We start from the raw sequence: 23,437 nt of genomic DNA on the forward strand, positions 1-23,437 counted from the left end.
GCCCAGAACTTAATAAAAAATAAACAGAACAAAAGAAAAAAGAAAGAAAAGGTTAGTACAAACAGTCCAGCAAGTGATAAAGACTTTAAAGTATCAGATATGGACTTTGAAGCAATTATGATTAATATGCTTAGGAATTAAATGACAAAATAGAGAAGTTTAGCCGAAAACTAGAAACTATAAAAAGAAAAATGAAAATTTTAGAACTTAAAAAATCAATAACTAAGGTTACAAATTCAATGGGATGGCTTTAACCACAGATTATCTAATATATTGAAGAGAGAATTAGTGAACTGGAGGATAAGTCAGTGGAAAATATCCATGTTGAAGCACAAAATGACAAAGGAATAAAAAATACAGAAAAGAGCACAAGAAACACATGAAATCTAGAGGAAAAAAGGTCCTAACATATGAACACAATCCCAAGAAGAGAGAAAAGAGAAAACTAGGCATAAACAATATTTGAAAAGTTAATGGTTAAGAATTCCCAAGCATAGCCGGGCATGGTGGCTCACACCTGTAATCCCAGCACTTTGGGAGGCCAAGGTGGGAGGATCACGAGGTCAAGAGATCGAGACCATCCTGGCCAACATGGTGAAACCCCGACTGTACTAAAAATACAAAAATTAGCTGGGCGTGGTGGCACGCACCTGTAGTCCCAGCTACTCGGGAGGTTGGGGCAGGAGAATCACTTGAACCCAGGAGGCGGCGGTTGCAGTGAGCCGAGATCATGCCACTGCACTCCAGCCTGGGCGACAGAGCAAGACTCCATCAAAAAAAGAATCCCCAAGTACCAATCAAATAAAAAGAAGTTTTATAAGCTCTAAGGAGAATAAATTAAAAAGAAAATCACACCTCATAATAAAACTGCTAAAACCAAAGTGAAATAAATCTTAAAAGCAGCCAAAGGAAAAAACAGATTACATTCAAAGGAGGAATAATAAAACTTACAGCTAACTGCCCAACAGAAACAATGAAAGCCAAAAGACAATGACAGTTATGATAAATAAAATAACTGACAATCTAGAATTCTAAACCTAGAAAAAACACCCTTCACAACATGAAGATGAAACAAAGACTTTCTTTTTTTCTTTGAAACCGTGCCTCACTCTGTTGCTCAGGCTAGAGTGCGGTGGCACAATCATGGCCCATTGCAGCCTTGACCCTCCCAGACTCAAGTGATTCTCCCACCTCCACCTCCTGAGTAGCTGGGACTACAGGCATGCACTAACATGCACAGCTAATTTTTTTTTTTATTTCTTTCTTTTTGTAGAGACGTTGTCTCCCTATGTTGCCCAGACTGGCCTCAAACTCTTGGGCCAAGTGATCTTCCTGCCTCGTCCTCCCAAGTGCTGGGATTACAGGCGTAAGCCAATGTGCCCGGCCCAAAGATATTTTAGACAAACAAAAACTGAGAGAATTTATCTTCAGCAGACCTGCACTAAAGAAAATACTAAAAATTATTTCCGATGTAAGCACAGAGATGCAGAAAATAAGAAAGAGCAATGGAAAAAATCACTTTTGAGTAAACCTACATAACCATCATATTTAACAAATAAGACAAAACATTTTATTTTAAAAAATGAAAAAATCTTGTAGGGTTTTAAAAATAAAGAATATTCTCCCTAACCATATCCCAGAATGTCAGTAGCCATCTCCCTTTCAAGACAATTATTAGGTTGACGAGAACAGAAATCCAGTAAACTAACTATGAGATCATTCCAAATGTGAATCCTGTCGCCCTAAAATTAGTTTCCCTTCAATGGATATTTGATTTCTTTCCAAACTTTGGATATTATTTACCAGAAAGATATCACTATTCTTTTGGAGTGGGTGTATGTCTATATCTATATATATGTCTTTGCATATTCTTTCCCTGATTGAAATAAGTTTTTAGAATAGAGAATGTTGATCAAAAAAATGTGTCCATTTTCTGTTTTGATCTGTACTGGCAAACTAACAGAACTTTTAAAAGTAATCCTTCTATCCTCCAATAATTTTAAAATGTATTTATTTTTCTTTCACAGATATCTATTCACTTTTATCTTTTTTCTTCAAAATCCTGCCAATAGGGAATTTACAGCCATTCAGGTTCTCCATAGCGTGAGAATACTGCAAAGGAGTGTCAATAACAAGAGTGATCAACTGCCTGCCAAAATGAAAAATCTTAGACTCCTTGAAATGAAATGAGGGGGAGAAATTGGAAAGATGAAATGAAGACTTAAACACACCAAAGGCTTTTCAAATTGGAAAGTTATACTCATTGAAATGCATCATATTAAACCACACTGAGCTATTCCCCACACTAAAAATACCATCCCTTTCATCTGTGGACACTGATACCACTGGTCTGGGACTTGCCTGCACGTCTGTCTCCTGCCAACCAAGATAATGTGATGGGCGAGCTTTTCTTCCAGCAAGTCTAATCCTGGGGGAAAAGGGAAACAGAACAGTTTTTTCCTAAGGCAATAAAAAAAGCTTCAAAAAATTTAATGAAAGGAATCTTAAAATGTAGACTGAACAATTAAATTAGTTACCCTGAACACTTTCTGAAGTTAGTCCTTGAGACAGAGTCTCACTCTGTCACCCAGGCTGGAGTACAGTGGCACCATCTCTGCTCACTGTAGCTTCCGCCTCCCAGGCTCGAGTGATTCTCCTGCCTCAGCCTCCCAAGTAGCTGGGATTACAGGCATGTGCCACCATGCCTGGCCGATTTTTCCATTTTTAGTAGAGACAGGGTTTTGCCATGTTGGCCAAGCTGATCTTGGACTCCTGGTCTCAGGTGATCCGCCTGCCTTGGCCTTCTGAAGTGCTGGGGTTACAGGCATGAGCCACTGCATCTGGCCAGGAATTTTATTTAATGTTTAAAAAAAAAAAGAGTGAAAAAAAAAAACAAGCCCTAAGTGCTGAAGACCAAAAGCCATTTGTTTTAAACATTCTGACTTACCTGTTTTTAAAGTTTTGGCTCAGTCCACTTTTTAAAGAAAATTAAAGTGAAGGAGGCTATGAAGTAATACAAATAATAAAGTGTGGGTTTCTCTATTTTAGATTACAAAAGACCTAGAACGTTAGATCTAAAAAACGCTTTAGAGATCACCCAGCATAGCTAACCTCTCACTTCACAATTAAAAGAACTAGACTTAATAAAAAGTAGGAACAACTTATGCATGGCCATACGTGAGCTAGTAGGGCAGCCAGAACAAATACCCAGATATCCTAGTCCATTTACAGACTCTCTCTTGGGCTCTCTCAATTTATCTACATACAGGGAAGAGAGGGGCAGGCAATCCATTTCTACAGGTATTTGCTTCAAAAGTTTATCCCAGAAGACTTTCTGAGAACTCACAGATACAGCCTAAGGAAAAGACTCCTCATTCCTCCTCATTATTCTCAAATTCTCGCTACGTCTTCTCAGTCACCAAATCCTGTTGCTTGAACCTCCTAAACATCTCTCAAACACATCCTCCCATCTGTATTACCACCGCCACTGATTTGGACATCATTTTTCCTCACCTGGATTCCTGTACAATCTCTAAATTGTCCTACCTCCAATCCTACCACTTCTCCAACACTCTCCCTCCACACCGAACCCCTCCATATCGATCACCCATTGACCTCCACACTGAATCTTCTCCACATTGACTTCCCCATTTCAGATCCCATTCTCCACTTTGAACAAATGACTCCCCTGCTTCAAATCCTTTCATGAAGAATTCCCTTATCAAGAAACGCAGAGTCTCAATCGCTTCCCTTTGCTTGTGGGATAATACCTGCATTCGTTAGGGTCTTATTGGTAAACAGATGACGTACATAGGACAATTTAAGGAAAATGTATTTCCAAAAGGACCAAGTTTAAAGGAGTTCTAGGGTACAGGGAAAGTATAAAAAAACACTCAGGAACCCCTGGCTAGTAGAAGTAGAGCTGTGTGGCAGATGGCTTCCAAAATGGCACACAAAGATTTTCTGAATTCTGGATGTTGGTATTCACATCCTTGTGTAAATCCCTCACCTTGGGTGAGAGGTGGACCTAGTGACTTCCTGCTATCAAAAGGGATGGGACAATATGTCCAAAATTGGGCTGTGGGAGGGATAGCATTAGGAGAAATACCTAATGTAAATGACAAGTTGATGGGTACAGCAAAACAACATAGCACATGTATACCTATGTAACCAAACTGCACATTGTGCACATGTACCCTAGAACTTAAAGTATAATAAAAAAAGAAAAAAATGTCCAAAATTAGGTTATAAAACACTAAGACTCCTACCACCCACCTTCCTTCTCTGCCTGTTGTCACTCTGATTAAAAAACTACCATGTTATGAGCTGCACTATGGAGAGACACGTGTCATAAAAAACTAAGACTGGCCTCTGGCAAACAGCCAACAAAGAACCAAGTCCACCATTCCAACAGCCCTTAAGGAACTGAATCCAGCCAACAGTCACATAAGTAAGTTTGGGAGTAGACTTTTCCCCAGCTGAGACTTCAGATGAAACCATAATCCCAGTCAACATCTTGATTACAGCCTTTTAAAAGACACTGTGCTGGAGAACTCACGGAATCTGCACTTGGATTACTAACCTACAGAAATTGTGGCATAATAAATGTTTTTAAGCCATTGAGTTTTGAGACAATTCGTTACACAGCAACAGATAACAAACACAAACTGGAACCACCCCAAGGCCCAAAAAGATGAGTAGATGAAAAGGATGTCCGCACCCAGAAGAGGAAAGTAGTCTGCAAAGGCCCAAAAGGATGAGTAGACAAAACGGATGTCTGGACCCAGAAGAGGAAAGTAGTCTGCCTTGAGAGAATCAACAAACTTCAGTAGAGGGATATGGCCAGTGCAAGGTTTTGCAGAGTAATACCCAGGAGAAGAAATTCTCTGACATTGCTCTTCTCCTTCCCTCCCATCTCTTTCCAGACCTTTACTAACCAAACCCAACTGAAACCCAGAGGTCACAGGAGCCCTGTAAATGTAGTCCTCACAGCTCAGCCTCTGGGGCAGAGAGCAGCATGCAAAGGAGTTGAACAAGGGTGTGAAGGCCCAAAGGGAAGATACTTTGACAGTGTCTAAACTCCTTGGCATGATACGTAAGGTCTTTTGTGATCTGGCCCTAATCTATCTATCTAGCTTTATTCCTCAACCTTTCATCACAGAAACCTAGCTTCATATCAACCACTTAAAGTCTCCTGAACTCGGTATACGACATCACAAATCTGCTCTTTTACGGGCACTAGTCCTGCCTCCTACACCTTCTCTCTCCTTCTTCACCTGGTTAATTCCTAGTCATCTTTCAAGAATTGAAGCAGGTGCCAAATCCTCTGGATGTCTTCTACATCATCATCCCCTCTCCTGGGATGGACTACATGACCCCTCTACCTCCTCCCACAACCCTCAGTTGCTTCTACCAACACTGTAATTGTCTAGTTCCCCACCTATCCCCAAGCTGGCCTGTGGGCTCATTCAGGGCTCCGTTCTCATCTTGCATTCCTAGCATCTAATAGTGTCTGGCACACAAATGACACTCAATATGTATTTCCTGATTCCACAGTTTCTAATCCTCATCATGCCTTAGTCACCAGGACCTGCAGGTCCCCAGACTCTCAATTGTGCTGGCTTCTACCACTGCCCTCTATGAATTCCAAACCACACTCTATCCCTAGCTTCCTCCATAGCATCAGATTCTTCCAGGCTAGATCTTTCCCTTCTTGCTCCATACCACAGCCAATGTAACTAAAATAGTGTGACATTTACTTTCTGGATGTATGTCTAAACCAACTACTGCCCAGGACTTCAAGGGCCCTAAATTATTAGGGAGAGTGACCTCGGGGTATCAGAGCAACGTAAAGACTAGACTCAAATTCCAGCAGAAAAGGAGTCAGTGACTAGAAACAAATAGGTGAAGGAAGCCATCAATGACGCGGCTATGTAACTAACCTGTTGGTATACAAGAACATTGGCTTTTTTCGTCTTCCTCTAAAACTCCTATTTCATCTATGACACTATATACTACTGGCAATGTACAGTGTTGCTACTTAAACACCACTTCTGTTATGTATATAACATATTAGTACTACAAAATGATAATTTTATAAATGTCTTAAATGTTATTAGCAAGCCAAAGAAACAGGTTGCCACCAAGAAAATGTCATCTAACTTTCACTGTTGAATATTAAATAATTACAATTAAAGCTTTTTCTTCTAATGCCTGACTTAATTGGGCTTTATCTCAATCCAATTTAGATTATCTAGAACTATCTAAAATATTTCTTCAAAACCTCAAAAGACCTTTAAACATGCATATAATCTCACAACATTGTTTTGATATCAGGGAAGTGTACTAATTTATGAAAGATCAAAAAGTTATAGAATGGAACTTTGAAATCATTGCAGAAAGGTGTTTGCACATTTTTAGACCAATTTCCTCCCTTTACAGAAGGGGAAATGAGGCCAAAGTATTATATTTTATTTATTAAGCTAATGGTGAATGCATATAACTCATTTTTTAATCCTTCTTTCTACTTTACATAGACACTGAATATATTCTTTTTGTGTTAGAAGTATTTTATAATTGAAAAGGAAGGAGAAAAAGAATGAAGAAGGTAGAAAACAAAACAAGAAGTAGAACCAGGAAAATGAAGTTCTCCACACAAAGCTGGGACCAGACAGGCAGAGCCTCCAGCTTTTGGATGTAGAAGACATCCAGAGTGTGACATCTGCCATGCCTCCATCCTTCTAGATATAGAAGACATCCAGAGTGTGATGTCTTCCATGCCTCCTGACCCAAACAAATCAAATTACCAGTCTAGTTAGGAGACCTCTGTCAAGAGGCATTGTTAACAGCAAAGATCCAAACAAAATCAGAAAGCAACCTACTCTTACTCAAAAGCAATCTTACCTATAAAAGAGGGTAAAAATTTTAGAAAATCTTTACCCAAGAAGCAAAAGCACCAATGAGTAGAATGAAACTTTAGCATTAAAAATGTGAGACATTCCATCAATGATAGACTGGATTAAGAAAATGTGGCACATATACGCCATGGAATATTATGCAGCCATAAAAAAGGATGAGTTCATGTCCTCTGTAGGGACATGGATGAAGCTGGAAACCATCATTCTCAGCAAACTATTGCAAGTACAAAAAACCAAACACTGCATGTTCTCACTCATAGGTGGGAATTGAACAATGAGAACACTTGGACACAGGAAGGGGAACATCACACACCGGGGCCTGTTGTGGGGTGGCGGGAGTGGGGAGGGAAAGCATTAGGAGATATACCTAATGTAAATGACGAGTTAATGGGTGCAGCACACCAACATGGCACGTGTATACACATGTAACAAACCTGCACGTTGTGCACATGTACCCTAGAGCTTAAAGTATTTTTAAAAAATCAATAAAAAAAAGTGAGACATTAATCCAAGTCAACTCTCCCAGAATAAACATGAAAGCCAAAGATCTGCCACATATTATTTTCATTAATTTAATATGCCCCATGGCTACTCAGCTCCAACAATGTGGTAACAGTAGTCTGTGGTTGATAACATGGTAGTCGCATAGGGTGCCAGAAAGGCAACTGATTGGAGTAGCCAGGCTCCCTGGACACCATTATGGCTTCCATGGGAAAGTGCTGAGGAGCCTTAATTAAGTTGCTCACCCTCTCTATACTTCTAGTTCTTTCATAAAATAAAATAAGACTAGAAAATATCTAAGGAAAAGCTACTAAAATCCCTACGACAAGAGCTTGGTTCTTCTATGAATTCCAAACCACACTCTATCCCTAGCTTCCTCCATAGCATCAGATTCTTCCAGGCTAGATCTTTCCCTTCTTGCTGCATACCACAGCCAATGTAACTAAAATAGTGTGACATTTACTTTCTGGACGTATGCCTAAACCAACTACTGCCCACGACTTCAAGGGCCCTAAATCATTAGGGAGAGTGACCTTGGGGTATCAGAGCAACGTAAAGACTAGACTCAAATTCCAGCAGAAAAGGAGTCAGTGACTAGAAACGAATGTGTGAAGGAAGCCATCAATGACGCGGCTATGTAACTAACCTGTTGGTATACAAGAACATTGGCTTTTTTCGTCTTCCTCTAAAACTCCTATTTTGAAATCAAAAATCTAATTCAAAACACCAACTCTCTCATTACTTTGCAACACATGCTATGTCTGGATATTGTAAAAGACTAAGTAAGTGCTTTTCATACTTAGTTGAGCATCAAATTTTCCTGAGAACATCTTGAAACTCAGATTCCTAGGACCCAGCTCAGACCTATTAAGTAGAAATACCTTGTGGAGGGGGTCCTTTGAGGATTAACATTTTTATAAAGCACCCTAAATGGTGTGATGTATAGCTAGGTTCAAATATCATCATTACACTGGGCAATTCAGTAACTCAAGATCCTAAGGATACAGGAATATAAAAAAGGTTAACAGATCTGGGTGTCTTCATGAATAATAAAGGTCTTCTTTTAAATAGATCTTTAATGTGACCAATACATTTTTCATACACACCTCCAATCCAAACTGTGAATATGAAGGATGAAAAACTAAATTAGAAAGTCTGTTCAAGTCAATAAATAAGTCATGCCTTGGGAAAGTACAACTTCTCACAGTTAATGACATGAAAACATGAAAAGGAAATGAAGAGTGTTCTGAAAAGTGTGGGCTTTAAAAACCCACCCATCGTTACTCATATGTCAGGAGGTTACCAACCTAAATGTCATTTAAAAGTCACAACAACATTATGGACATAATCATCCACTTATTACTTGAAAGTTTACCCAAAAGCTTCATTTCTCCAGATTTGGCTTTTTAAATGTCAGCATCTGAATCAACACAATGCAGTCCAAGCAAAAATTTCACACTGAAAGTGTCTGACAACAAGAGAAAAAAAAAATAACAACAACAAACAAGAGAAAGAAAATAAAAATGAAAGCACAACTTTTTAAATGTAAATTTTAGTCGTGGGTATCTAAGGAAAGGTTTGGGTTTATGGCTATGACTTTGAATAAATGATTACACAAAAGGACTTCCAAAGAAAATGCTTTGAATTGTCATTGGCTTCACAATCCAAGCTTTACCGATGATACCTTGAGGATAATGTCCTACAGCAGGTAAGTTCTTGGTTGTAGCCAAAGGGCAGTCTACAGCATCAGGAGTAGAAAACTATATGAAAATCCCATAGTTCAAGTACAACCATGGTTTAAGTCAGTCAGGTTAACTAGGTTTAAAATGGTGTCAGGGCCTGAGCTCACACTGTGCAATAAGTGTGTCTTCTTTCTAATAGACTGAACCAATTCAGTGTCCCTTTTATGGTAATTAATATAGCAAATAAACATGAACATATATATATATATACTCTCTACACAAGTTTGTCACACGAAAGTAAGATATATTTTCATTACTAGTTGTCATTTCTCTAAAGAACTACAGCAATTGACATGTTAGTTACTAAATTAAACCAGAAAAATTAACCTTACTACCATCAAAAAGTAAAAACCAAGTCCTCATAAACCTGCAGGAAGTTTTTTTTTCCTGTAAACATAATACAAACATTCTAGTAGAAAGGTGGTTGGGTCACATGACCTTTGCATTTCTTATTCTTTAATAATCCATGAATTTGCAATCCTCTGAAGAATATAAAAATATTTTATTGTTTTCCTGTGTCTTAAAAAAACTCACTGTATAAATTTGCTCTAGACAACTTATTAACAGCACCAACATTTAGAGATTTTATCATTTATTTTCTCTCCAAGTGTCACTGACTCTACAAGACCTAAACATGAAAAGAAAAAGAGATATTCATTATGGACCACATTGTGGTCTAAGTAGGAAATAAGATGCCTCATTCAATGTATCTAAAGTGATCTTCACAATTACCTTCCTCTCACATTTTTTTTTCTTTTTACAGATGAAAAAATTGTGGCTCATGGAAGTTAAAGAACTAACTTACAGTCACACTGCTATTGAGTGGTAAAGTTGGAATTTTAACCTAAGTCTCACTCCAAAGCCCATGTTCCTACCAGCCTGGCACGGGGTCTCCCAGTTTGGGGGTGGGTTAAGAAAGTAACAATGACTCAATGTCTATTATTCTGTATGTTTCACTAATTGCTCAGTCCCATTAACCTATTTTTTTCTTTACCACAATTTAATAAGCATCATTCTTAGAGATGGGTTATCTAGACATTCTCTTGCAAAGCAAAGAATTACAGAATTTTACACTCAAAGCAAGAATAATTTGAGAACTCTATTTTTACAAGGAAAAGAGAAAAATTCACCATATTGATCATCCAGGAATATCTAGTTCCACATTGCCCATATAAGTAATACACAGAGCCTCTCAGAATGCACAGAACTGAGTAGAAACTCAAGTAGTTAGTGAAATGAACATTATTTCCTTATTAACATACAAGAGTTAAATTTTCACAAACATGCAAACTAAAAAGGTGTACAATAAGAAGCAACTATGTCAAATTCAGCATGTACTAAAATAAACTTACGTGCCATTTTCTTCCTTTAAAATGTATTCTTTTTCCAAATATCCCAATTTGAATTAATAGCACCAATGATTTTCATTCACCCAAGGTCAAAAACCCAGTCATCTTTGACCCTCTACTTGCCACCCATATTCCTTCAGTTTCCAAGTCATTTTTAATCCAGACTTTAATTCCTCTTATCAGCTTCTCTCAATTCTGAAGGTGATTTCACAGGCTGGATTAGTGTCTCTGCTTTCCCTCCTTACCTTTCACACAGACACAGAAATCTCTCTCCTAGAGCCTCCGCTCTATCTTGATAACAATCCATTCAGCACACTGGGGCAAGAGTCATAATCCCAAAGAGATCTCAATCTTGCAACTCTTGGCACAAAAGTTTTTCATGATTAAATTGTCTAATTCAACACTAACATCTGGCTCCAGCCAGCCTCTCTTCCCAAAATCCTGTCTTCATTTACTCCTTGTAATGCATCCTATGCCCAAGCTAACCAGTTCCGGTTGCTGTTACTTTCCTTAGCTCTGTGCCCTTGCTGAAGCATCTTATCACCTGGTATGTTCTTCCTCTCTGCTTTCCACATAAAGCAATCCTGCACATATTTTAAAACTGAGTTCAAAGACCACTCTTCCACAAGCCCATTCTCACCTCTGAGGCTGGGAGAACTGGCCTCCTCCTCTGAAATTATGTAACACTCTACTTGCACATCTATTTTGGAAATTAACATTTAGACTCTATAACAGTTATTTGTGTACATCTTATGTCTCCTACCCACTGTAAGCATCTCATACAAATATACCTCTATCTCCCACAGCATTCAGCCCAGATTTTGTACATACTACGAGTTTGAAGAACTTTCAGTTCATACATCTTACACTAAGGCCTTTCCACTGAAGGAGAATGTGTCTTCCCATCTGCATTGCTTAGGCAACCTTTGGGTTTAAAGAAAACTAAATGGCATAATATTTTTCAAGTGTTAAATACCAAGTGCTCAAGTATGAACTTCCTTGAATTTTAGAACTAGAGAACCAGAGGATGTGAGAAGAAAATATGCCTTTATCAGTAAGGCAGTTTAGGCAGAAAACATTTGTCTTTTTATCAGCCCTACACAGAACACAACAGTCCACACGGACAGCATGCACGGAACTTGACCAGATGCCTTACTTTGCAGTAGACGATCATGTTTGGAGAACTCTCCTCTGGGTCAGCAATCCCCACTGCTCTTTGATCCCCGGATCCTTGAGCCATCCTGAGTGTCTTCACTCACACTGCAAAAATAAATGAATAAACCATTAAGTCACAAAGGAATTATATAAAGAGGGCTTTGAAATGCAAAGAATTAAGTAACTTTTGGCAGATGCCATGAACACAAAACATGATATTACATGATATATTTTTTTAAAGTTAGGGGATGATTGTAGTCTTACTATCCACAAATATTCTTCTAATCCCCAAACATGTTACTGATTTTCAGCTCAGAATCGCACACCCCAGGAGTGAATATATGACAGTCTTTTTTTTTTTTTTTGAGACAGAGCTTCGCTCTTGTTGCCCAGGCTAGAGTGCAATGACGCGATCTCAGCTCTCTGAAACCTCCGCCTCCCGGGTTCAAGCGATTCTTCTGCCTCAGCCTCCCGAGTAGCTGGGATTACAGGCATGCACCACCACGTCCAGCTATTTTTGTATTTTTAGTAGAGACGGGGTTTCTCCATGTTGGTCAGGCTGGTCACAAACTCCTGAGGTCAGGTGATGCACCAGCCTCGGCCTCCCAAACTGCTGGGATTACAGGCGTGAGCCACCGCACCCAGCCGTGGCAGTCTTAAATATCTCCTGAAGACAAATGAAGCCAATCATTTTGCTGTTGAGTTCACCTTGCCAAAGCTCATTTTCCGATTAATTCTATGCATTAAAATATGAATATTTTATTAGGGAAATCAAAATCCAGACCACAAGGAGATACCACTTCATATCCATTAAGATTATTATAATTTTTTTTAAAAAAAAAAAACCTCAAGTAAGTCTTGGCAAGGATATAAGGAAATCAGAATCCTCAAACATTGCTGGTAGGAATGTAAAATGATACAGCACTGTTGAAAACAGCTTAGTTGTTCCTCAGAAAAGTTGAACATAGAATTACCATATGATCTAGCAATTCCACTTCTAAGTACATACACAAAATAACTGAAAACAAATATCAAATACTTGTACATAAATGTTCATAGCAGCACTATTCACAATAGTTAAAAGGTGGAAACAACCCAAATGTCCATCAGTGGATGAATGGAAAAATAAAACGTGTATATCCATACAATGGGATATCATTGAGCAATAAAAAGGAATAAAGTACTGACACACGCTACAACGTGGATGAACCTTGAAAACATGCTAAGTGAAAACACGCTAAGTGTAAAAAGCCAGACACAAAACGTCACATATTGCTGTGAAATATCCAGAATAGGTAAATCCATAGAGACAAGAAACAGATTGGTAGCCGCCAGTAGCTGCAGGCAGGATGGAATGGGTGACTACTTAATGGATACAGGGTCTCCTTCAGGGGCCTTGATAGAGGTGATGGCTGTAGAACACTGTGAAAGCATGAAATGCCACTGAATTATACACTTTAAGATGGCTAATTTTTTGTTATGTGAATTTCACCTCAATTAAGAAAAACAAATATATTTAATGTGGCCTTTTTGAAAAGCCTGAAAAGATAACAGTGAGATAAAACAAGTATATGGAATTTTTGAGTGAAGAAGGAAGTTCAATCCTTGGTATGACACTATATTTATTGTGTGACCTTGAGCAAGCACAAGAATCTGTTGGGTTTCTTTTGTTAATTTCCCTTTAAAACAAACATATCGAACACCTGCTATATGCTCCGAGTCATGCCAAGGCGCCTTCCTCTACATTGTCCTCAGCAGTTAAAATGTGAATTCCACCAAGTTCCCCGCAGGTAAGGGTCAAATAAGCTGAGCATAAGAGCAGAGTATAAAGCCATAAAAGTCCTATACAAATGTTATCCCTAAACTAAAAGGCTGCCTGGCTTATTTGCACAAAATTCAGAGGCTTTTCATCAAAGAAACTCTTATAAATATCATATGTGACAGAAAAGGCCATTTCAATTCAAAATAAAAATTCAGGAAACATATTATTATAAAAACAAGTTGCTACCAAAGGTCATTCCATAAAAACAAATTTGGGTGGAAAATGGGAAAGAGAGGAATTTGTAATTTATGCTAAGAATCTAATTGCTGAAAATATCCCATCCGAATAACACTACCTGCTTTCTTCACTATTTATAAATTACGTTTTTTAAAATTAGATTACATAAAGAGGTAAAGAGCATTATTCTATAATATTATCTCTATACACTGTAATATCAGGATTTCTATGAATATAGTACTACATGGAAACACTGATTATCATTCTAATCAATGGCTTTTAAAATTAAATGAACAACACACAGTTTTATTTTTAAACAACTACTTAGTTGCCTACTCCTTTGCCTTAATACAGAATACAACAGAGCATGAAAACAAAAATTGAGTTCATTTATATATACTCATGTATCTATGTAATAGAGACGTTTTAAGTTTCTGTTGCTTTATTTTAAAATGAACACTTTCACTTTAATGAGCACATTCTCTTCTACCTAGAAAACTGTATTATAATAGCAAGGTTAGAAATGACCTAGAAACAAACGTGTCAGGCCTCCCTCTGCCCAGCCACCCCCTCCCACCAACAGAAGCATTTGTGTGTGTTAAAACAGGCTGATGTTCCAGAGTCTAGACTTGAGACTACTGAGTGAATGCAGATAGTCTCTGTGTGAAGAATTTTAGTAAGCCTCGTATTCAGTAGAAATGCTTCTATTTTGGGTTCCTCTATTAACTCGTTTTGAAACTCAGACAAGCTATTTAGCTTTCCTGTGTCTAGAAAGAATCATTTCTAAAATAATAATATACTTTCTACTCCGTATGTCAGCAGATGTTAGAGAGAACTGGATGTGAAACCTACATAGGTAAAGATTTTCTAATTAAATTCATTGACTATTAAAGCTGGGGCTTGTGAAATTAAAGGACTAGGTTTTCATTCATTATAGTATGATGTAAAATACTTCTTTTAAATGGAGTACAATAGAAATGGAGTGTTTAGATTTAGTGGTAGAGAAAAACAGAATATTTTCCATTGTACTTATATATACATACACATACACACTGTAAACAACCCAGGGGCTTCTATATTAACATTTGAAGAATTTGAACATTTTTCTGTAAACATGTAACTGCGTATCAAAAGAAAGCAAGCATGTTAATATTATTTTCCTATATGGACTCACAGCTAACCCAAGAGGAAAACTGAAAATGGGCTAGGACCTTGCATTTCACAATCTCCAAGAAGAGACAATACAGCTTGACAGTTACAAGATGCCTCTCATCAGACAGATCCATGTCTGAATCCAGGCTCCACTACTTCCTAGCTGTGTGATCTTAGGCAAGTTCCTTCTCCTCTCTGTGCCTTTAATCCCTTACCTGTCACACACCATAGCCCCAGCATAGTGGAAAGCCCTCTGAACTAGGAGTCCTGGTATCACCCCACCCCTAGCTCCTTTGCAACTAACCAGCTATCAGAACCAGGACACACAGCTTCCCTGGACCTCAGTCGGGCATTGGCTATAAAATCCAGCATCCTTAGAGTTCCTTCCAGCTCTGAGCTAGACCCTCAGAACCTCACATTTCTAACTTTCCTTCAAAGGCTCTCACCAGAATGTTCCATGCCACCTGTCTCTGTCATTACTGCCTATATCCCAGCCCATCTCCTCTATTCATGACAGCGCTCAATGTCTCAAAGAATAAATCACAAAACCACTGCAGTGGAGCATCCCCTGTCTGACTCAGCATCCCTCCCCATGACGGAATTTCTACACCACACCACCCACCCTTAGGTTCTTTGGAACTCAACATTTATTCTTTGAGCAAATACACTGAGCATCTACTTTTGTAAGGTTCCATGCTAGGCCCTGGGGATATAGAGAAGTCAGACACAGATCCTCTCCTTAAAATGTTCAGAGACCGGTAGGAATAACAGATGTGTTCACAGAAGGGACACTGTAATATGTGGTTGCTCAATTATGATGGCACAGAGTAGGAGGAGGTGACAGATGAGCAGAAGCCTGGGAGAGGCAAAGTTTGCCATTCCAGCCAAGGCTATGCACACACACAGGCACAGAAACCTGAAGCCCCAGAAGCGGCTCAGCTCTGTGCTAGACAGTCAAGAGAAAAAAGCCACAAAGATAATCTGATCCCAGAAAGATTAAGTGGGAGACAGCCAAGTGTGGAGAGTGAGATAACAGGGATTCGCAACTATCTGAATTTGCGGGACTTTGTTTACTTGTCTATCAGGGACTTCCTCTCTAGAAAGTCAGTTCTTCATAGGCAGGGACTTTATTGTTGGGGTTCACCCCTCTCTCCCTGGCACCTAGAGCAGAACCTGGCACATAGAAAGTACTTAAATATGTTTGAATGAATGATGGAACTGACAAAATTCCACCAGGATGCAGTGTCCTCCTTCCAGAAGATTCATCTGGATAACAACCCATTAAAAGTGGCCAGTAAAGAAGGCTCTTGATCAACAAAGACCCATGTATAGCATCACACATAAAGATTTTCCCCAAGGTTTATTGATATGAACCAGCCTGGACTCAGCAATCCACTTCTGGAATTCACAAGCGATTTAGGTAAGAAGGAATATGTGGTGAGGGAAGAAAATATAGTGAGGGGGATGCTCTATGCATAATAGGACAATTGAGCACCTGTGACACAAACAGATTCGTGAATCCTTGAAAGTCAGGATTGTGCCTGCAGTCTACTCCAAACTTACATTGCATCTGTAACTTGCAGTTACAATAGATGCCTGCTGTTTACTTTATAATGCCAGCCTCTCTGGAACAAGCAAAGCCTAGGGTTCAGCAGCTAACAATGTTGAGCAGAGCAGGAAGGAAGGGCCTCGATGGTATAGGAAAAGGAAGGGCTTTGAAGTCAGACTGGGAATCACATCTGACCTCTAGCCTCACTAAGGCTACTATGTGGCCTTTGACAATGAGCTCTCCCACCCTAAATTTCCAGCTCCTTGCCTGGAAGATGAGACCCCTCCATCACACAGGGTTGCTTTTCAAGAGGGAAGACAGTAAGTCATGGAAATGCCCCAGCACAGAATGAATGTCGAAACTGACCAGTGACCTTGTTCTAAGCCAGTGTTTGGCCAAGTGAAATTCCCAGGTCACTGGCATCAGATTCGATGGAGAATCCCACCCCAACCCCCACCCTCAGATGTTCTGACTCGTGCATCAGAGATGAAGCCTTTAGCGGTCCAATGACCTCCTCAAGTGATCCTGACACAGAGCTAAGAGGAGAAGCGACTACAATTACCCTACAATGTCACTGAAATTACCATGGCTTGCAACTAAACACTTTAAACATCATGCCTGCCACTCTTAGTGCCCAGCCCTCAAAACCCTATTCAGGGAAATGCCATGTAGAAGAAGTAATCAAACCCTGACTGTAATACAGTTTGAATATTTATGCTGCCAAATAAGAATTTCTGTTGAAGTTATTTCCTCTCCTCCATATTATATCAAATTCTCATTGTTTGCCTCGCCCATTAAAACCCAATGGATTTTTTTTTCTGACATCAGCAATGTTAAGCACTTCAGGAAAAAAAATTTACAAGATGTGTGCTAGCTCAGTAGTACGAGCTTGTTTATATAGCTCTAATCTGACTGAGTGGGCAGGAATCCCAAGGGGAGAGAAGGAAGAACAACAGCTCTAAATAACAAATCACTCTTTCTGTTATAGCAGAGTATGCCAACTTGACATTTCCTATATATTCGAAGTTCAAATGCTCAATGACAGACAGAGTGTCCATTTCAGGTAATGCACCAAGATCTTAAAGTACGGAAATAGCACTCAACCCCTAAAGGCCAATTTTGGTGGCACTGGAAGGCACCCAGTATTTTACTGGGATATAATCACTTGATCATTTTAGGACATCGATTAGAATTCAGTGGTTCCCAAAAACTTGCCCAAGGACCGGAACTAGGCTAGCAGTCTCAGAATAACCTGGGAGATATTCTAAATATACATACTCCTGGTTCCCATGCTCCAGAAGTTCTGATCCAGTAGCCCTAGGGTGGTCCCTGGAGACTTACAGATTAACCATTTTCCAGATGATTTGTAAGTACAGCCAGGTTTGGAAACCGCTGACCTAGATTCCGTGGAGCCTGCCTTCCCCCCATCCCATGCTGCCTGATGTTTGGGCAGGCATGCTAATGGGGGGCTCCTTTAGCTTCCCGTGTATTAAGGCAAAAACTCAATGAAATGGATACAACGTGGTTCTGGGGTCAAAAAAACTGGCTTTCAGTCCTGGCTATGTCACTTAAGTGGTGTGTGGCCATAAGCAACATATTTAGCCCCCCTGGGCCTTAGTTTCCTCACCTATAAAATGGAACAAATGCTAATCACTCTACAGCAGTGGTTCTCAGCCTGGCCTGCTAATTAGAATTTCTTGCACAGCTCATCACAGCAACCACAACAGATGGATGTTATTATTCCCACTCTACGGATGAGAAAAGACTGAAGAGCACAGGTAACTTGCCCAAAGTAACACAGTTTGTCAGCTGAGCAACTAAAATTCAAACCCAGGACTGACTCCAATGCCCAGTTTTTCCAATATGTCCATCTTGTGAAATCACCTACGTAAAGTGGATGTTTGGCACAAAGCCTGGAACATAGTAAGTCCTCAACTAATCTGTGTTTCCTTCATTCTACTTGCTAGTTTTCAGTGAAGTTGATTTCTCCACTCCAATCCTACCTTAAGACTTACAAATAAATACAATGTTCTCTAAGCTATCACAGCTGCCTGACAGGCTAATTAATTACCAAAGCTGCATATATATATATATATATATATATATATATATGCATGCATGAGGATTGCTTAAACCTGGGAGTTCAAGACCAGCCTGGGCAACATAGCAAGACCCAATCTCTACAAAAAAAATACAAAAATTACCCAGGCATGGTGGTGCATTGCCTGTAGTCTCAGCTACTTGGGAGGCTGATGTGGGAGGATCACTTGAGTCCAGGAGTTGGAGGCTACAGTGAGCTATGATCACACCACTGCACTCCAGCCAGGGCGACAGGGTGAGGACTGATCTCTGAAGTAAAAATAAAAATAAAAATTTTGCATTCCATCTGTTAAAGTTTCTAAAAATTAAGCTAGGAGGGAGAAGTGGAAAGATCGCCACGTAACAGGGCATGGTGGCCCTGGGAGTCCTGTTACTGCAATCTCTGCTGGAAAACCAGGTCTACCCAGGCATCCTCTCTCACCAGGGCTCTGAACTCCAGACTGCTCTGGAAACCCCAACCCCTCTGACTCCCCACAGACTCAGCCCACCCTTTGAACACTTCTGTAAATAGTATGCCCACTATGTCCTTCCATCTCCTCCCTGAACTTTAACCTTCTGTGGCCTTAATGGAAACTTGCCTTCTCCTCTCCTGCAGCCCTCTGTCCTCATGCCATATATCTGAAGACCAGGGAGTAGGGCAGGCAGCCTCCTGGCTCTCCACTGCTGCTTCAAATGATTTCCCTCCCTCCCTCCCTCCAACACAAATTCCTGCTCTGTGGCACTCAGGCCATCTGGCTCTGCCACTTTCTGCTCATCCTCACTGCTGTTTTCCACCTCCCTCCTGCTTATGCCTTCTCATTCCCTGAAGACTCCAGCTTCCGCCTCTCAGAGGGTTTCTTCTGCTTCCCTAACACCTTCACCACTTTCAGTGACTTTAACATCAGAGTCAAAGACCTACCAGAAAAGCCAGTTTCTCAGTTCCTTATTTCCTCACCTGAACCTTTTTCCTTCTGAGTCACTATCTCACATGGCCACATCCTAAACTTTGCCATCACCTCAAATCCCACTACAAGCATCCTCCACTCTGTCCACCCTTCCTCTGTTCAGCTCACTTACTTACTCTGCATTCACTGCAAACAATCTTCAAACTTATTTAGACATTTAATCCATTGAACACACAGAGCACTTTTAGTATCCATTCCTACCCTTCACTTCACCTTCACCATTCACACTGGATCCATCGTTATACTCACTCATAATCACTCCCTTGCACATACCCTCTACTCCTGCATCTCCCCTTGTGATGGTTAATACTGAGTGTCAACTTGATTAGATTGAATGATGCAAAGTATTGATCCTGGGTGTGTCTGTGAGGGTGTTGCCAAAGGAGGTTAACATTTTAGTCAGTGGGCTGGGGAAGGCAGACCCACCCTTAATCTGGTGGGCACAATCTAATCAGCTGCCAGCAAATATAAAGCAGTCAGAGAAACATGAAAAGGCGAGACTGGCCTAGCCCCCCAGCCTACATCTTTCTCCCTTGCTGGATGCTTCCTGCTCTCAAACATGGGACTCCAAGTTCTTCAGTTTTGAGACTCGGACTGGCTCTCCTTGTTCCTCAAGCTTGTAGACAGCCTCTTGTGGGACCCTGTGATCATGTAAGTTAATACTTAATAAACTCCTGTATATATACACACACACACTATTACATATATACTATTGTATATATAAAAATAGAATATATATATATATACACACACACACACATATACACACACACACAATTAGTTCTGTCCCTCTAGGGAACCCTAATACACCCCCTTTCTGTGTCACACTATCCTTACAAAATTCCAACACCGATGGAACCCAACTATCCACCAACCCCAAGCTCCCATCCAAACAGATGAACACTTTGGGGTGGAGAGGAAGTCACACAACCAGGCTGACTAGCTCCATTAAATTCATGGCCACAAACATTAAATGAATAGTCAACACTGCCTGCCAAGCCCAAAATGTTTTCCTACCAAGCTTGTTTCTCCCTTTCTGAGATGGCTATGTCATATCTTTTCTCAGCTCATATTTAACACATAGTCTTAGCTGATGAGCTCACTTCAAAATTCATGGAAGAAATGGAAGCCAGCAGAAGGCAAGTCCCTCATCTTCAGACACCCTCATTGAAGCCACCATGTTCTCCATCTTCCTTTTTCTTATGGGGAAAAGTTTTTCTGTCAGAGAAATTTGAACCAGAGCAACTCCATCTTGAATAGGGGCTGGGTAAAATGAGGCTGAGACCTACTGGGCTGCATTCCCAGACAGTTAAGCATTCTAAGTCACAGGATGAGACTGGAGGTCGGCACAAGATACAGGTCATAAAGACCTTGCTGATAAACAGGCTTTAGTAAAGAAGCTGGCTGAAACCCACCAAGACCAAGATGGTGATGAGAGTGACCTCTGGTTGTCCTCACTGCTACACTCCCACCAGCGCCATGACAGTTTATAAATGCCATGGCAACGCCAGGAAGCTACCCTATGTGGCCTAAAAAGGGGAGTCAAGAATAATCCACCCCTTGTTTAGCATATAATCAAGAAATAGCCATAAAAATGGGCAACCAGAAGCCCTCAGGGCTGCTCTATCTATGGAGTAGCCATTCTTTAATTCCTCTACTTTCTTAATAAACTTGCTTTCAGTTTACTTTACGGACTTGCCCCAAATTATTTCTTGCGTGAGATCCAAGAACCCTCTCTTGGGGTCTGGATTGGGACCCCTTTCCTGCAACATTACCATTTACCAAAGGAAAGTTCTTCCATCCTTGCTCTTCATTAGATGGTTAATACAACATTACTGCTCACATACACCCTACCACCACACCAACCGGGCTCAGGTGTAACAGTGGATTACAGATAAAAGACTTCCAAGACACAGTGTCCCTGAGGAAGAGTAGTTAGGGAAACCTAAAGTCAAGAGAGAAGACAAAAACAAGGACCCTTGTGGGGCATTTGAAGCCTCTAGCACCTACAGCTCAGCAAACACTAAACACAACCCAACTCCTAGCCAGATTAATAAAACCTCACACTAAGTGCCTACCTACCTCAGTTCCTATGACTCAACACATCATGTCTGGCTTTCAACAAAAAATTACAAGGCATGCTGAAAGGCAAGAAAAACACATTCTGAAGAGACAAGCAATCATCAGAATCAGACTCAGATATGTCATGGATGTTGGAATTATCTGTGTCATTAACAGATAGGAAACATAAAATAACTATGATGAAAAATGTTAAGGATTCTAATAGAGAAAGTAAATGGTAATGAAACCACAGAGACGGAAACACTTTTTAAAAACTCCTTTGAAAAGGAAATGCTAAAAATCAAAAACACTGTAACAAATGAAGAAGGCTTTCCATAGGCTCATCAGCAGACTCAAATGGCCAAGAAGAGTAAGACCTACCACTTGATAGCAGAAGAGGGTGACTAATGTCAATAACAACAACTTAATTGTACATTTTAAGATAACTAAAAGAGTGTAATTGGATTGTAACACAAAGGAGAAATGCTTGAAGGGATGGACACCCCCATTTTCCATGATGTGGTTATTATGCATTGCATACCTGTATCAAAACATCTCATGTACCCCATAAGTATACACACCTATGTACCCATAAAAATTAAAAATTTAAAAATTTTTTTAAAAGACTCCATGAGCTTGAAAGTCAATCATGAATTTCCAAACTAAAAAGAGAGAGAGAATTAAGGGAGGAAAAAAACCAGAGCAGAATATTCAGGAACTCTAGAACAATATCAAAAGCTGTAACATAAATGTAATCAGAATTCCAAGAAGAGAAGAAAGAAAGGAGAAGAAATATTGGAAGGAATAATGATGGAGAACTTTCCAAAATTAATGACATACAATAAACCACAGATCCAGAAAAGTCAGAAAACACCAATCAGGACAAACACCCCCAAAAAGAAAAACTACACCTAGGTATATCATATTCAAACTGCAGAAAACCAAAGACAAAGAGGAAATCTTAAAAGAAGCCAGATCCTTACCTATAGAAGAACAAGGATAAGAATTACAAAACCCATGCAAGCAAGAGCGTGGAGTGAAATACTTAAAATGTTGAAGGGAAAAAAAAAAAAAAAAAACGCCCACTTAGAATTCTACATCTAGTGCAATTATCCTTCAAAAGTGGAGAAAAAATAAAGACTTTCACAGACAAGCAAAAACTGAGGAAATTTATCACCAGCAAACCTGCTCTGCAAGAAATGCAAAAAGAAGTTCTTCAGGCAGAGGAAAATTATACAGGTCAGAAACTTGGATCTATAAAAAGAAAGAACAAGCACTGATGAAGGAATAAAGGTAAAAACAACATATTGTATTTTTCTTATTCATAATTGGTCTAAAAGAAAAAAATAGACCATTTTGAATAATGTTCATAGGACAAAAAAAATTTTTTTTAAAAGGCTAGCATATCAATGCCTAACACAGAGCTCTGGAACAGCCCTTGACAATTAACCAACTCAAAGGTTGGTAAACTTGGGCCCACGGGACAAATCGAAGCTTGTTGCCTGTTTTTATATGATCTGTTTGCTAAGAATTGTTTTTACATTTTTAGATGCTTGAAAAAAAGTTGAAAGAACAGTAGGACACATGAAAATGTATGAAGTTTGAGTTTGTGTCCATAAATACGCTTTTATAAATAAATGCCCATTTGTTTACTTATTGTCTATGATCACTTTTATGCCAGAACAGCAGAGTTGAGTTGTTGCAACAGGGACTGTATGGCCCACAGAACTCAAAATATTTACTATTGAGCCCTTTACATTATAATCTTTTTCTGTCCCTTGAACAAGTCCGAGCCTTTGGTTTTCAGAGAATGGCACTAAGACCCGGGAAGGTCAAGTTCCGTTCTAATGTCACCCTGCTGGTTAGCAACGAGTCAGCATTTAGAGCTTGGGTCTTCCCTCTCTTCTCACATGAGAGGACTTATATTTTGTTAAGTATGGGTTCCAAGATTATAGTTTCTAATACTAC

At 39.7% G+C, this 23,437-nt stretch overlaps 1 protein-coding gene across 18 annotated transcripts in view; it reads right to left on the minus strand.

Annotated features, from left to right (window-relative positions):
* RGS6 (regulator of G protein signaling 6) overlaps positions 1 to 23,437 on the minus strand; it is a 640,138-nt gene that overhangs the window by 596,040 nt on the left and 20,661 nt on the right. For all 18 annotated transcript variants that reach the window (XM_055288922.2, XM_055288930.2, XM_055288927.2 and 15 more), the window contains exon 2: positions 11,666 to 11,769. In XM_055288922.2, the coding sequence (XP_055144897.1) occupies positions 11,666 to 11,749 (84 nt within the window). In that variant the 5' untranslated portion in view covers positions 11,750 to 11,769. The remainder of the gene's footprint in view (positions 1 to 11,665; positions 11,770 to 23,437) is intronic.

The sequence above is a fragment of the Symphalangus syndactylus genome, chromosome 8 (assembly GCF_028878055.3).
Source record: "Symphalangus syndactylus isolate Jambi chromosome 8, NHGRI_mSymSyn1-v2.1_pri, whole genome shotgun sequence".
NCBI classification, from domain to species: Eukaryota; Metazoa; Chordata; class Mammalia; order Primates; family Hylobatidae; genus Symphalangus; species Symphalangus syndactylus.